At 35.8% G+C, this 16,908-nt stretch overlaps 1 protein-coding gene across 3 annotated transcripts in view; it reads left to right on the top strand.

The window, feature by feature from the left end:
* Positions 1-16,908, top strand: part of SRBD1 (S1 RNA binding domain 1) — a 206,565-nt gene that overhangs the window by 108,540 nt on the left and 81,117 nt on the right. For all 3 annotated transcript variants that reach the window (XM_090281240.1, XM_090281239.1, XM_090281238.1), the window contains one exon: positions 4,287-4,369. In XM_090281240.1, coding sequence (XP_090137366.1) covers positions 4,287-4,369 — 83 coding nt within the window. The remainder of the gene's footprint in view (positions 1-4,286; positions 4,370-16,908) is intronic.

Below are 16,908 nucleotides of genomic sequence, written 5' to 3'. Positions count from 1 at the left end.
AGTAATTTAATTAATACTTTTACAACCCTATAGAAACACACTAACATTTTGTTAAGTTTATATGTTCATTCAGGTTCTGCACATTTTAATTTTCTTACTCTTAGACAGTACACACACACACACACACACACACACACACACACACACACACACACACAGAGTGTATAGATTCTCCTCCATGATATTTTTTTATTGACTGTTGAAGACATATGGTAGGAGCATCAATTTTTACCTGTGTGTCTTGAAACCAGCCAACTGATTGAAATCTTTTTAGTTCTGATGTTGTTTTCAATTGGCTTGCTTAGGTTTTGTAGGTAGATGGTCATCATCTGCAAATAATAATCTAGTTTCTGTCTTTTCAGCAGTTACTGTATTTTTCACACTATAAGACGCACTTGACCATACACACCGAGGTTTAGAGGAAGAAAACAAGAAAAAAATATTATGAACCAAATGTACTAAAATATTTAATAAAATATAACAGAATAATATTTTAACCATGTAAAGTGAACAGCAGTCAGCAGTGGTATTAAGAACCATCATCACTGTCATTAACAAATGAGGAGAGACTTTAAGGTTCAAGTACTCTTCTAGTTTTCTGGAAACCCCAAGAACTCATCATTGCTAGTGTCAGAATTTATGAAGCTCAGTTGCCCACAATCACTGATATCACTTTCTTCGCTATCTTCATACTGACCAGACGCTCTGAGCTTCAGCAGTTAAGTGGGACATTTAAGCGTCCCCAGGGGTTTCATGTGGGCGCACTGCTTCCTCTTTTAACAGCTGTCACCGCCGCTGACAGGTCAGGTAATACACATCTGTGATGCAATATTTGCTCCATAAGACACACAGACATTTTCCCCCCACTTTTGGGGAAAAAAAAAATGCGTCTTATGGAGTGAAAAATACGGCATGCCTTTTTTCTTTTCTCGTCCAATTGCATTGACTAGAATTTCCTGAACAATGGCATATGGTGGCAGTAATACAGAGAAATACTGATGTTATATGTGGGCAAAATAGTATTTGCCATACACTTGGACAAACTGCATTTAAAAAATATATAACAGCTTCATTGAGATATAATTTACATAGCATACACTTTATCCTTTTTAAATGTACGTCCTTGGATTTTCAGTATATTCAGAATTGTGCAACCATCACCACTGTTCAATTTTAGAACATTTTATCACCCCGAATAGAAACCCCATATTCATTATTAATCAGTTCCCCTTTCTTTCTTCTCCCCATCCCCTGGCAAACACTAATCTACTTTCTGTCTATATAAATTTGCTTATTCCAGACATTTCATATAAACGGAATCATTACAATATGTGGTCTTTTGTGACTGGCTGGCATATTTAAGTTAGTGTAATGTTTTCAAGGTTCATTCATGCTGCAGCATGTATCAATACTTCATTCCTTTTTATTGCCACATAATTTTCCATTGTAATAGGTATACCACATTTGTTCATGCATTTTATCAGTTGATAGATATTTGGGTTGTTTTCATTTTTCGCTATTATGAATAATGCCACTGTGAGCATTTACATACAAGATTCTGTGTGGACATGTCTTCACTTTCTTGAGTATATACCTAGGAGTAAAAATTTGGGGACATATGGTAACTCTGCATTCAGCATTTTCCAGAAGTGTTTTTACCCTCTATTACTGTGCTTTCTTTCCTCAGCATTCATTTCTGCCTCTTCTGTTATTTTCTTCTTCTCTTTTCTATCACAAAAGGTGAATGTGCCCCAAGTGTTGGGTCATAACTCTTCCTCTCTCTTTATTGTCTTTATCACTAACCTATTAAAAGTCCTTTCGCCTGAACTGTCTGTCTCTTACTTTCAGGAATCTGTTGTCAGCCTGATCGTTCTCACCCTGCAGACATGCATTATTGCTGTCCATTGCATAACTTTTCTTGGTCGTCCTGCAGCAGGAAAACAGCACCATATTCTCTCCAAAACCTGGGCATGTTGCTTTTTGAATTCTACTTTTAGATAATGTTTATTTCAATCCATTTCTCTCCTTGCCTCCCATCTCTTCCAAGCTTGGGTTTTATGCTATAGAGAGGGGACAGAATCTGAAGGGGAAATACCAATTCTAGAAATATTAGGATCGATTTCAAGGTTGGGGAACATTGTAACTCCAGAGGCGCAATAGGTCACCTGGAAACTATTAATTCCAATCCATTGTTGCTGCACTTAGCAATATTAGGATGGACAAAGGAGACACTGGCAGTGAATTTGTTTGAAGGGAACCAGGTAGAAAATAGTTTAAAATCCTTTTGTATATTTTATAAATTTTGAAAATATGGGAATCTATCTACATTTATCAAATTATGCAATTGCTCTACCCAATTTCTGAGTTTTGGTTTTCATAAAGTGGGTTTTCCTGAAAGGGTTGATTCAGAGATTTGCTTATTATTGATATCCTTTTATTGAATTTCTGATACTTTCTTCCTACACAGTGAATGTTCTGATGCTTATATCCTTAATTTAGTTTACCATATGGGTTGTTGCTGTTACGTTTAAGTCAGCAATGTATTTTGGTTATATGTGTATGTGTTTGAGTTCAGTGATTCTTATTGTATATATTTAGATAAAGGCTAGAATAAAGAAATAATATTTAAGCCCTGGCTGCTGTGGCTCAGTGGATTGAGCGTCGGCCTGCGAACCAAGTGTCGCTGGTTCGATTCCCAGTCAGGGCACATGACTAGGTTGCATGTCAGGTCCCCAGTTGGGGCCGCGAGTGAGAGGCAACCACACAGTGATGTTTCTTTTTCGCTCTTTCTCCTTTCCCCTCTCTCTAAAAATAAATAAGTAGATAAATAAATAAATAATAATAAAAAAAAGAGAAATAATATTTACTTTGCCTTTAGAGAATGTCATGTGTTTCTGGGGACATCTCTTTTCAATGTGTAATTACAAACGTGCTTATTAAAAAACCTGGTTTTCCTTAACCCTTTGTGATGTTGGATAAGAAAAGTGTATGTGCCAGCCTTGGAACCCCAGTTTCTTCTGTGGGAGAAATAGATTGTATGGCCACAGGTTATTGTTCTCTAAGCTTGCTTTGTAAGCTGCCGTTGTCACAATATGTTCAGAGTAATAATAAAAGATATGAGAAAGACTTCAATGACCGTGCGGTGAACTTGATGTTCACAGTAGATCTTATCTCTGAGGAGATGTGGTGGGGGAGTCTGGTAATCACTTGTAAGAGGTGGCTTCTGTTGCCAGGTCTTGAACAGTTTAACATGAAAACAGGCATGGGATTTCCTTTGATGGTCTTAATGTTTTCACTTAATGAATTTATATCTCATCCAACATTTTATATGAGTAGGTGACACTGACTAGTTTTCATGTGTTTAGAAAATGAAAGCTTTTCATATGTAAGGCTCAATGAAACTATGTTTCTTGGGGAACAAAATCTGCCTTTAGAAGTATTCTTAAGATTCATATTAAATTTCTTTTCTCTAGCTAAATCTATCTTAAAAACTGAAGCTAAATTTGATAGGAAATCTTATTAACAAATGGTAAAAATAAATGATGACCAAGTAAAATAACACAAGTAAAGGAATGTTTGAAGTTAACTTTCAAATCTCTTGAACATGAGTTGTGATTGATCAAGAAAGAGATGTGATTAGGAGTGTGTGTGTGTTTGGAGACAAGCAGTTGTGACTCACATCACTTCACAGGATAATCTTACAATTATGTTCAAGGCAATACAAGTCTGTTTAACTAGCCAACTGACTTGGTCTCTGGTTGCAATAACATATGATTTCATCATTTATTCATCATGAGGATCTAGTTCTAATAAGTATATTTGCTGTACAAGTATATGTCATGTTTATACTAATGCAGGATTATTTAAAAGTAAAACAAATATCTACTTGCTCTTTAAAGTATGAGGTGCTCTAGTATTCTGTATTTGTATTTAAAGAATGAACAGGTAGTTGTGTAAGTGTAGCAACTAAGTGTTTTATTTATTTTTTCAAATGTATAACCCTTTTACTCTATTTGTGCTCAGGAATGCCTACGGGTTCTGGTAGCATAATCAGTTCTGAAATTTTACATTCATTTTGTGTGTGTGTGTGTGTGTGTGTATGTGTGTGTGTGAGAGAGAGAGAGAGAGAGAGAGAGAGAGAGAGAGAGAGAGAGAAATTGTTGGTCTTTTTGGGGGGGATAAAGAGGGTTGGAATTAAGTACTTACATAATGGGAAACTAACATAGGTAATTATCTGGATACTATTTACATTAAAACATACTTGTTTTCTGATTCTGTTTTTTCAGTTTCCATAGCAAGGCGTGTACAAGATCCATTAGCTGAGCTGGTGAAAATTGAGCCAAAACACATTGGAGTTGGAATGTATCAGGTAAAGCAATGTGGATCATTTAATTTATGAAGTCCATCAATACAAGGAACAGTACTCAAACTTGGTATAGTGGCAATAGATTCCAGTTTTCAAAGGTTTTAAGTTTGGGGGAAGATAGTTAGTAGTTATAAGTTAATAGGGAAAGAAGGAATTTGTTTTTTTTCTGATGTATATGGTTCTGATCCAGACTTAGCATTGACTGTAGTCAGATTTAAAGGCTATTAAAACATTAGATTTGACTAGTAGCTTAATGTGGATGGAGATCCTCTCCTTTTAACAGTATTATAAAATTGAAGGAGTTAATGGAACAAGGGGAATATGTTGGTTCTTTGTGTAAGCCAGTATGAACTATTGATCTTTATTGATCCTTCAGGAAAAAGCTTAAAGGATCAATAAAGTACCTGCCGTGACTTTTTTTTCTCTGTTTTCCGTTTATTATATTTAATTTTTGGTCATTACGCAGTATGAGCTAAAAGCTTTCAATTGTTACTGTGTAGGAGTGATAGTAGAAATATTGCTTCTGTTGTTGTTTTATTTTCAATTCTTGAGGCTGTGATCATTGGGCAATTGAGGACAGCACTAAATCTTGGCAAAGTGACTTTATAGTTGTCTCTAGAAACCTTGAATTGAATTATTTTCCTCTTTGATGAAAGTCCTTCTTAAACCTGAAATAGAATATTACCCTCTGTATAATTTTCATGGAATTGGAATGACAGGTACTGCACTTTCTTAAAGAACTATTATATTAGGTCTTGGAATCCATGACCACTAGAAATGAAAGAGACCTTAAAAATCATACAAACTTACCCCCTCACTTGACAGAAATAGAAGCTACATCCCAGAGTAGTTAGGATTTTTACCCATGATCACACTGGCAAAGGCTGTAGTAACCTGTCATATTGGGACTGGGAGCATTCCCATATGATAGCAAGTTGGACTAAGAGGCATCCAAACCTATAACTGGACTTGTTCATTTGAGAAGGATAGTTACTGAAAGGACTGATCTAGCTACTAACAGAAATACGTATAATCTAAAGAATACAGCAATAGCGGTTTTATGATATAGGCATTGTAGTTAAGAGGAATTAAAGTTATGGAATACCTCAGCAAGATAGTGGAACAAAGAAAAGGGAAAAGTTACATTTATAGAACCCAAAGAGGCTAATAAGCTATTGGCCTCAAGGAGTCTTTAAGTAAATAGCAAAGACCTAGTTTCCAGATTTGGATTCAGAGATAGCATTTAACGTGAAAAAGTTTGGACTTTATTTCAACAGCAATGAGAAGTAATAGAAGAGTGTTAAGCAGGGGAATGACATGATCAGGTTTGTATTTTTAAGCATTGACTCTGCTACGCTGGGGCAAGTGATTTAGAGGAGAAGATGAGAAGCAATAGGACCAATTTGGAGGCTGTTATTTAGTCCAGGTGAGAGATGATGGTGGCTTGGACAAAGTTGATAGCAGTAGAATTGGAAAGAAGTCAAATCTATTTTATAGGTCTTACTTTGTAAAAAGTGAGGGAAAGGAGTTGCAAAGAATTTGCTCCCAGGTCCTGATGTGGATGGTGCCTGAGTGGAACAGACTTGGTAAAGATAAGATCAGTAGTTCTGTTTTGGGCATGTTACATTTGAGATGCCTGTAAAAAAATACAGGAAATTATGCCAAATAGGAGTTAGATATGCAAGTGTCAGATTTAGAGAAATAGCCATGTTAACATTGGAGTACAGACTGTTTAGCAAATAATGACACTGAGAAAGTGATCAAGATGGGAGGCCGAGCTCATGATACTCTTTAACTGCATCACCACCACCACTGGCATATCCTCAACTCCATACCCCATAAAAAAAGGTGTGTGTGTGTGTGTGTTCCTATATAAACCCACAGTTATATGAATAAATTGATGATAGCCTGGGAAAACAAGAAACAAGAAAGGGTCCCACCGGTTGATGGATATTTTAGGAATCCCTGAAAGATATTAAGCCTGAGGAATCATATCCATAGAAAAGTAAAACCTGGTGGACCACACCTCAAAATATATAGATCTATAGTGTTCTCAAACCAGAAACACATTCAGGTAGTGGGGAGGGAGCCTGTTGTATAAGGTAAGGGGGTGCATATAGAGTGAGTAGGTCCATTGTAACTCCTCCCTCACTATACTGTGAATCCAAGCTCATGTACTCAGTAGAACACAGAGGCCAGAGAGGCTGGGAGATCCTCGCGTAGCCTTTGATTGTCAGGGACCTCAAGAAGCCTGATGCTGGCAAGACAAATTCCTGACCTACACTGATAACTGGCATCATATCCCACGTTCCCCACGTTACCACTTCAAGCAGATGATGGTAAACAGAAATAGTGCAGGCAGCCGGATAGGATCTCTGAAATTATCTCATTCCCAAGAACCACTAAACATTTGAGGAAAACTTGTGATAGAAAATGAGACACCAAACTTAATAAGCAGAAAATAACACCCAATGAAGCAATGAATAGGCAACAGACTTTGAAATAAGTAAAATTAATATTCACAGAGGGACAAGAGAGGTTATTGCATTTATAAAACAAACATGGGATTGAGTGAAATTAGACCAATCTTAGACTTTAAAAATATGATTGTCAGGATTTTAAAAACCCACATAAACAGGATAAATAGAGAAGACACAGCTAAAAGCAAATTAATGAATTGGAAGACTGAACTAAGAGATTTTTTAGAATTCAGTCTTACACTGAAAAAGGTAGAAAGCATGAACAAAAAGTCTTAGGATGTAAAGGACATTCTAAAAGTTTAACATTCATGTGATAGAAGATTAAATAGAGAGAATGGAGGGGATTATAATTACAGAAATAATAGGAGAAAATTTCTCTAACCTGAAGATAGACAAGTCTTTTGAAAGGCCTAATGAGGACTGAATAAAAGAGTAACAAAAGATCTGCACTCAAATGCCGACCTATAAAATTTCAGATTCTAGTAATAAAGACAAATTGTCTAAAAGCTTCCAGAAAGCAAACATAGTTTATCTACAAAGGAAAGAAATAGGGTGACATCAGTCCTGTTATTGGTAAAAACAAGTGATAGAAATGCAGTAGTTTTGAAGTTGCGAAGAAATATTATTTTGAACCTATAATTCTATATTCAGACAAAATAACAATTCATGTGAGAGGAAAATAAAACATTTTTGGACCTGTATTGATTCATCTCCTCTGATTGTTACAGACCTTTTTTGAAAGAATTATTTATGGAAGTACTTCTGACCACAAAGTGCTGGGACGGGGGACAGGGGGGATTCCCAAAGAAGGGAAAGGCATGTCGTGAGGAAACAGTATTGAGGTAACGAAACAGTGTAGAGCTCTACAATACACACAAGCAGAGTAAAATGTGTATAAAGTAGAATCTCATAGTTCTTCTTTTAATCTGTAATGTTAATCTTTAAATATATCAGTCCAGATCAGATCAGCTCAACATGTGAGGGTAGAATAAAAAGAAGTAATAAAGTATTAGAATATTTTTTTCAGGAAAAGAATTTAGATACAGATTCTATAACTGTAATTTGTTAGAAAAGCATTACCTGAAATATATGACTAATAATCACAAATAGGATATTCAATATAAATCATGAGGATAAAAAGCAGAAAGTTTAACCAAAGGCAGAGCCAAGAAAATAAAGTATTGTAAATATATGATGACAGGAATAAATTTAAGTAATAGGTAAATATGAATGGATTAAATTCCCCTACTAATAGAATTTCAGATTTAAAAAATATATTTTATTTATTTATTTATTTTGAGAAAGAGGGGGAAGAAGGGAGAAAGAAAGGGAGATAAACATTGATTGGTTGCTCTCGTATGTGCCCTGACCGTAACCCAGGCATGTGCCAGACTGGGAATCGAACCGGTGATCTTTCCCTTTGCAGGACAACTCCCAACCAACTGAGCCACACTGGTCAGGCCTAGAACCTCAGATTAAAAAATAAATAAAATATAGCACTAAGCTGTATATGTGCAAGGGATACTTGTAAAGAAAAAAAGCAACTTTGATATTAGAAATATGAAGAAAAATATTCTTCATGAAAGAAAAAAGGTCATAGCAATTTAATCAGAGAAATAGAATTTAAGGCAAAGTGCATTAAACAAATTGAAGAGGGATATTTTAGATTAACGACAGATACAGACTTCCAAGAAGATATAATTACCCTGAGCATTGTATATTACCTAATAACATAGCTTTAAAAATATGCAGTATTAAAAACTTTTAAAAATTAGAGCAAGAGGCATATTTGCTTTTTTGTAGGAGTCTTAATAGATTGCCGCGTAGTAGTACATGCATTTAAAAAATAGCTTTATTGAGATATAATAACATTCCTACATTTACACACATACATAAATTCACCCACTTAAAGAGTACATCAGTGATTTTAGTATATTCATAGGGTTGTGAAACTATTACCACTCATTTTTTAAACATTTTTATTACTCCCCCCAAAACCCATTAACAGTCACTCTCCGTCGCCCCTCTTTCCCCAGCCCTAGGCAACTACTGATCTACTTTCTGTCCATAGATTTGGCTATTCTGGATATTTTGTATATATGGAATCATATAGTATGTGGCTTTTTATGACTGGCTTCTTTTCATTTAGCATGTTTTCAGGGTTCCTCCATGCTGTAGCATGTATTGAAACTTCATTCCTTTTTATGGGCAAATAGTATTCCATTGTATGTATAGATTGCATTTTATTTATCCATTCATCAATTATGTTATTTTCACATTTTGACTATTATGAATAATGCTACTGTGAATATTTGTGTACAGATTTTTATGATGTGTGTTTTCATTTCTCTTGGATATATACCTCTGAGTAGTTTTGCTGGGTAATTTAACACAAATTTGAAGTCAGATGATGAACTAGGGAAAATATTTGCTACCAATGTATATGTACCTATAATAACTATGTATTTTATTAATAAGGTTTTGGTGTTCTCTTGTTGATCTGTACACATTTATATGTAGGTTTTTATAAAACATTTACATAAAATACAGGGGAGGGCAAAGTAGGTTTACAGTTGTTTATATGGAAAATTTTAATAATCATAACCTGCATGTCTTTTTCCATAGGAACCATTGTAAATCTACTTTTGCCTACCCCCATATTTAAAGAGCCTCTACATAACCATTTACCATAGATGAAGTATGAATTTTTCTCTTTATTGAAGAAACCCAGATTAAACAAGGGGGTATTATATCAATCTAACAATTGAGTAAAGTAATAAAATGATAAATATCTGTGCAAGTGAGAAGGATACAGTGCAATGAGCATTCACATATACTGCTAATGGAAGTGCAAATGGTTATTTTTAGCAAATAGTCAATACCTATCAAGATACACTTTAAAAAAATGCTTCCCTTGGACCTGGTAGTTCTCCCTTTAGGGATCTCTTCTTAGGCAGTAATAAGAACTGCTGATAGAATTTATATACAAGTTTGCTGTTGTGGCAAAATACTGGGAGCAGCTATAACAGAAGAATAGTTAAATGAGTTAATGGTATATCCATCAGTTGAAATATTATACAACCATTAAAAATCCAGGCTCGTGTATAAAAGACTCATGGACATGGACAACGGGGAGGGATATGATTGCGGGAGAGGGGGTGGGTTGGGTGGGGGGGAGCAATGGGGAAAAAAATGGGACAATTGTAATTGAAAAACCAAAAAAATTAATTAATTAATTAATTAATTAATTAATTAATTAAAGGGGAAAAAAATATCCAGGCTCGGAGAGGATTTAATGATGTGAGAAATTACTCTTGATGTAATATTTTTAAATTGCAATAAAATTATTGATACAGAATCAAATCAATATATGTTTTAAAATTATAGATATGCATTTACAATGAAGAAAAAATATCTGACCGGTGACTGATATATATCTTTCTTGGTGTGATTAGGGATTTTTTTCTTCTTTTTTCAAACCTTCTACAGAGAATATGTGTGAATAAATTTTGTGGTAAGATATATATCTAGTTTCATATCCCTGCCAATGGGCCACTTAATTTTAAGCCTTGATAGAATAGACTTCCAGTACAACCAGAGTCAGACTGAATTTCTTTTCAGTTGAGACCTCTAAATGCTTTTAGTATAAAATTAATACTTATATGTAGTTTGAAGCTGGACAGACATTGCTAATTTTAAAAAGGAAAGCTGTTCAAAGAAAGAATGTTAAAGAGATGAAATAATAGAAGCTATAATATTATTTCAATAGAAACTAAAATACTTTTGGTTTAATAACAGCTCAAATGCTAAAGACAGTACTCCAATCCTTGTCTTAGAAATGGAGAGAGCTGATTTTAAAAACACATGCCTGTCATTATTTCTGGAGAGAGAGACAGCCAGTGCGGTCGAATGACAACATATCCCTAACTGACCCCTATAGACTTTGCTGGAAAGTGGCTTGGTGTTACTCCCAAGAAAACACTCCAGGGTGAGAGCAGGGTGATGCAGGGCTGGCTCTGTTGAATTCTTTGGGACGTGAGGATTGGTGGTTTAGCTTGGCCTTGTCATAGCCTGAGAGCACAACTTAAGTAAGTTGGATTTACTTGCTGCTTATTTCTTCTTTGGACCATTTTTAGGTACTTTCACGCTCATTAACACCTCTGTTGGTTAATGAGCATGCACAGGAAAGTAGAAAAGACAGAACAGTTCTCTTTCTTCCTTTTGTGCCTCTCTGTTAAATCATTTGATGATGTTAGAGAATGAAATGGTTTTCCAAAATGAGGTTTTGGAACCCTTAGTGGTTTTTCTATATCCAGGCCATCTTTATTCCTCATTATTTTGGATAATGAGGAGTCACTGTAAAAGGAAAATCATCTTCCCAGCCGAAAGTTTTCATGGTAAAACATTAAAGGTGGGAATTCGTGTTTTATTTCTCCACCTCCTGTGTGGGATCAGTTCTGGGTAAAAGCAAAAACAACTCTTTAGTGGTGACTTTACTCTGTTAAAAACTCTTATATAACTGTAGTTAACATGTAGGAATTATAAAGTGCAGTTTTCTTTTAAACATTTTAATCCGTTAATTATTTGTTTTCATACAGTGGGATACAGAAAAGAGTTTGTCCATGGATATTCACTCAGATGACTTTTGACTGAATTCCCCCCCCGATACTAAGCAATATTTTGAAATAAATAAAACATAAAGGTGAAACATAGAATTGTTCTACAAATCAATCATTGTTCACATAGATGAGTTCCTTGCCAAAATGTTTTTACAATCTTGTACCTTAGTTTTAAGCCCCAAGATATAATCTGTACTTGAATCTCTGCTTTACTGGGTATTATGAATGAAACTCAAACTTAGCCTTACAATTCAGCTAATTCACTTGTGACTGACCATAACTGATCTAGTTCTATATCTGAACAGAAACAAGTATTTGATTTTTATTGAGAGTAAGAACTAAAGTCATGTACTAAAATTTACTAGTTATTTTTTAAATTTAAGGTTTTAAAATTTCTGTTCTGAGTATTTTTTCATTTCTAGGTGAATTACACTTCTTCTATTGAAGTATCAACTTTAGTTTTCTCAGGTTCTTAGAAATCACTGAGTGTAATAAGCCATGTGTGTGTAACCATTGCTTATCTTTAAAAGAAATACGAAATGTGTGATTTGAAGAAATTTTACCAATGATATTTTAAATAACTAACAATGAAATACCTAATTTCCTTTATCTTTTCTTTGTTTATTCTTTGTATTGACCTTGGACAATGAATCTAGATCAATTTTAGTTTCTCCTTTAGTTTACCTTGTAGTTTTTATACCTCAGCACAAAAATCAGTTAGGATTTCTAAAACCTTAAGGTATTTTCACAGTGTTTAAAACGTGATTATCATGGATGATTGAAACAAAACTAGACATATTAAAAGTACTACTATAGGACTTCCGGCCAAGATGGAGGCTTAGACGGACGCGCTAGGTCTCCCTCTACAACTAGAGAGGAATACAACTACTTCAAAACAAAGGATAACTAGAAATTCCAGAAAATAAAACTACACGGAAGCCCAACATATGAAGTTATAAACCAGCGGCGCCCTTTGGGCAGGTAAAAGCGAAAGGGGGCGGCGCTGTTTGCGGTCGCACCTGGGACAGCGGCGGGGAGAATAATCCCGGCTGCAGTCGAACCCCCGGCAGCTCGCGACCCCAACGCTGGGGAAAGCAGCCACCACATCGCCTTGAACAGTGAGGCCCAGGGGGGCGGGAGGACGGATCCCGGTCTCCTAGCGGAATAACTGTGTGAATCCATCTTGGACCCCCGCCCCCAAAGAAAGCGCCACAGGGCTGCGAAATAGGTCGCGGACAGGCGCCGGTCGCTGGATTGTGACGACAAAGCACCACGGCACAGCAAGAAAGGTTGCCGAACGGCGCCGGTCGCTGGGTCATTACGAGTACACAGGCACTGCCCCCTACAGCCGGCCCAAGAAAACAAAACGCATCTCTCAAAATGAGGCAGACAACTATAGAAATCCCGGTGACACAACTCACCAGACAACAGATGGAGAACCTGACAGATGAACAGATAAGAAACCTGTCAGATGCTCAGTTCTGGGCCATTGTTATTAGGTGGCTTACAAAATTCACAAAAGATCTGGAAAAAGATGAGAAAGAAGCGAAAAACACTCATAACGAAAGGAACAAAACCACATACGAGACAGATGGTGAGGAAAAAAAATCCAGAGTTCATTTCAACAAACTGGAATATGGAGAAGGAACAAGCAGTCAACCAATGCCAAGAGAGGAAATGGGAAGCAACGATGAGAGGATCAGAAACCTCTGGGACAGCTATAAAAGGCCCAATATAAGAATCATTGGTTTGCCAGAGAGCGAGGAAGATGAACTAGAACTTGAAAAATTGAGTGAAAATATAATAAAGGAGAACTTCCCAGACTTGGGGAAGGAAATAGACTTACAGGTCCAGGAAGCACAGAGAGTTCCAAAAAAACTGGACCCAGGGAGAACCACTCCAAGACACATTATAATCAAAATGTCAAAAATTAAAGATAAAGAGAGAATCTTAAAAGCAGCAAGAGAGAAGAAAAGAATTATGTACAAAGGGGTCCCAATTAGACTATCAGCTGACTTCTCAAGGGAGACCCTGCAGGCAAGAAGGGACTGGCAAGAAATATTCAAAGTAATGAAAATCCAAAACCTACAACCACGAATACTCTATCCAGCGAAATTGTCATTCAGAATAGAAGGACAGAGAAAGTGTTTCCAGGACAAAATAAAACTGAAAGAGTTCATTAGATCCAAACCACTGTTATATGAGATGTTAAAGGGACTGGTTTAGAAAAAGGAGGATCAAGACAATGAAATCTAAAATGAAAACTGCATCACAAGAAACAACAGAAGCTAGGGAATTGAAACAAAGGCAAAACTAAACAGGCAACGAGAGTGGAAAAAGAACTATAGGTACGGGGAACATATTGGGGGGAGGTCAACAGGGAGGGGGAATGGGGAGAGGGAGGGAGATGATATAGGAATTAAGGATCATGGTAGGAGGGAATGGAATAGACAGAGAGAGGTTGAGAAGAACCGTATGCACAACTAATGGACATGATCTAAAAGGGGGGGACAACTGGAGGGAGGGGGGCCACCGGGTGGAGGGGAGCAGAGGGAAGGGAAATTGGCACAAATGTAATATTATAATCAATAAAACACATTAAAAAAAATAAAATAAAAGTACTACTATAAAGGAAAAGATTAATAAATTCTAGTGGCTTAGAATCTAAAACATCTCTGAATTAGAAAACAATAGATAGAAAATCCACAGACCAGGAAAAGGTATTTTCAACACATATAACCTATAAAGGATACAGAATATATATAGGTCTCTTACAAATAAAGAGAAAAAGAGAAACACAATTCAACAGAAAAAGAGGCAAGGGATATGAACAGGCAATTGACAGAGAGAAGACACATGCAATAAAGTGTAGATAAGAAAAAAATGATAACTCTTACTAGTAATTGTGGAAATGCAAACTAGAGCCATAATGGGAAACCTTTCAGGTTGTCAAAACTTAATCTGACAATTTAGATGTTAGCAACCATGTGGAGCACTGGGAATCTTGTACGTACTTCTAGGTACATGAACTAATGCTGCCCTTTTGAAGAGCGATTGGAAATTGACTAAATCGAAGTCAGGGATTCTCTTCAACTCAATAATTTTGTTGCCAGATATACATAGCCTTGAAGAATTCTCTCATATATGCACTAGAAGACATGTAAAAGAAATTTATTGAAGTGTTATTTATAGTAGTAAAAATGTAGAAATAGTATGTCCATCATATGGCAAACAGAAAAAAACTAGTATACGCAGGTAGTGGAATATTATATATGAGTGAAAGTAACCCAGTTAGAGCTACATATATTAATATGGATAAACCTCATATTATATAATATTAAGAGAGAAAAAAAATATGTACAGTATTATATGATTGCTATTAAATTTTTAAATATGAAAAATAATACTATACACTATTTATAAATTCTAATATATGTCGTAAGAACAGAAATAAGCAGTGGAATTTAAGCTAGTAATTACCTCAGGCAGGGCATGGAATGGGAGGAGAATGGGAACTGGAAGGGCTACATCAGGGGTTTCAACTATATTTATATTTTATTTTTTAAGTTGTTTGGTGGGTACACAGTGTCCCTTATATTTTATTATATAACTTTTTGTTAAATAAGTCATAATTTTATTAAAAGATGCAGGAAAGCTTAGTCAAATGATAAAGGTATTTTATCTCAGTAGCTTTGGCTTTCAGTTGGGTTTGATTACTTCCTATTCATTTGTGTGTGTTTCACAGTGAGGATTTATATAATCAGAAAAAAATCTTGCATTTTTTAGTAAAAATGAAAAATAGGTTTCACTTCTCTTCATAATATTCTTTCACATTTTCATCATTAAGGCCCTAATTTTGCCCCAAGTCAAATACTCTTTAATGCATACTTTTAACCCTATCTTAATATTTTTATTTCACAACTATTGATTTTTCTTCTGTGAATTTTAAGAATTAAATATTAGTTTTTTTCCCAATATTTAAAATGGTCATTTTAGAGATATGGCGTAGGACAAACATGTAGATTATATTTCTAGTGCTTATTTACAGGGCAGAGTTGAGTAGAACAAATGTTTAAGGAATGTTAATATAATGTGTTATAACAATAGTACTGTAATATGACTAGCATTTGTCCTGTGCAATTATTTTCTTTTCACTCACTCCTCTTTGACCCCTGCCACCGTTAACACACTCCTAAATTATCTAAATTAGAAACTTTAAGATTAAGCAGGGCGCTTTTAAAAATCCTAAGCAGCGCCACATTCCCAGAGATTTTTACTTCAGTTGTTCTGGGGGTGGGCCCTGGACATAACAAATTTTAAAATTTATCAGGTGATTCTAATGTATAGGCAGGGATAAGAACCATTGGTTCTTAAAATATGGTTGCTGGACCAGCTGCATCAATATCTTCTGAGAACTTGTTAGAAATGCAAATTCTTGCACTCCCATCCCTGACCTGCAGGAGTACAAATTTTGGGGTTGGGGCACTGTAATCTGTGTTTTAATGGCTAAGGTTTGAGAACCATTGTTATCTAATGCTTCTCAAGCCTGAATGTGCAAACCCCTTCAGGGTTTATTAAGTGCAGATACTGATTCAGTTGGTGTAAGGTGGGCCATGAGATCCTGTGCTTCTAATAAACTCCCAGGTGATACTATGCTGTTGGTCTGAGGATTATACTTTGAGTAGCAAGAGACGCTACTGAAAACCTCTTGGGCCCTACCCGAGACCTATTGAATCAGAATCTGATTTTAATGAGATTTCCAGGTGATTTGAAAACATGTTACAGTACACGTAGTGGAAGAGGAAAATCAGGACTTGCCAGCGTCTAAGGGAGATGGGAGAATGAAGAAGCAAAAATGAATATTATAAAACACAACAAGGATAAAAATAGGATAAAAACTGAAAATGTGTCTTTTATGTTTAATTTTTAAAAATGTTAATGGTGACCATCACAAGAATAATTCCACTGGAGTGTGGAGGTAGAAGTCAGATAGAAATAGATTGAGGACTGAATGAAAGGTGAGCATTTAGAGACAAGTGTATACAAGTCTTTACAGAAGAATTTTTTTAAGGAGGTCAAGATTTGAATATTTAAGTGCTGATCAGAAGGAGATAGAAGTAGAGAGGGAGAGGATGAAGATGCTGTAGAGCACCCACAACTTGCCTACAAAATACCTAAAGAAGGCAATGGACAAGAGTTCAGGAGAGAGAAGCTCCTGGGATGGCAGGTGGCTGGGAAGTAGTAAAAGGAAGCAGTAGTGGGAGGGGTTGTCCCCCTATCAGGATATTTTTCTCTGTGAAGTAGCAGACTACAGTTTTACAGGCCCCTAACCCCCCCACCCCCAAACAGCTAGTTTTTACATTTCTGATATCATAATATTCTTTTGTTTACTGTCTCTTTTTATGGAATGTATATGAGGGCAAGGCATTTTCACTTCTGTATC

Source organism: Furipterus horrens, unplaced genomic scaffold (genome assembly GCF_987537825.1).
Source record: "Furipterus horrens unplaced genomic scaffold, mFurHor1.1.pri manual_scaffold_6, whole genome shotgun sequence".
NCBI lineage: Eukaryota > Metazoa > Chordata > Mammalia > Chiroptera > Furipteridae > Furipterus > Furipterus horrens.
The sequence above is the reverse complement of the archived record's forward strand: the minus strand, read 5'-3'. Positions and strand labels throughout refer to the sequence as shown.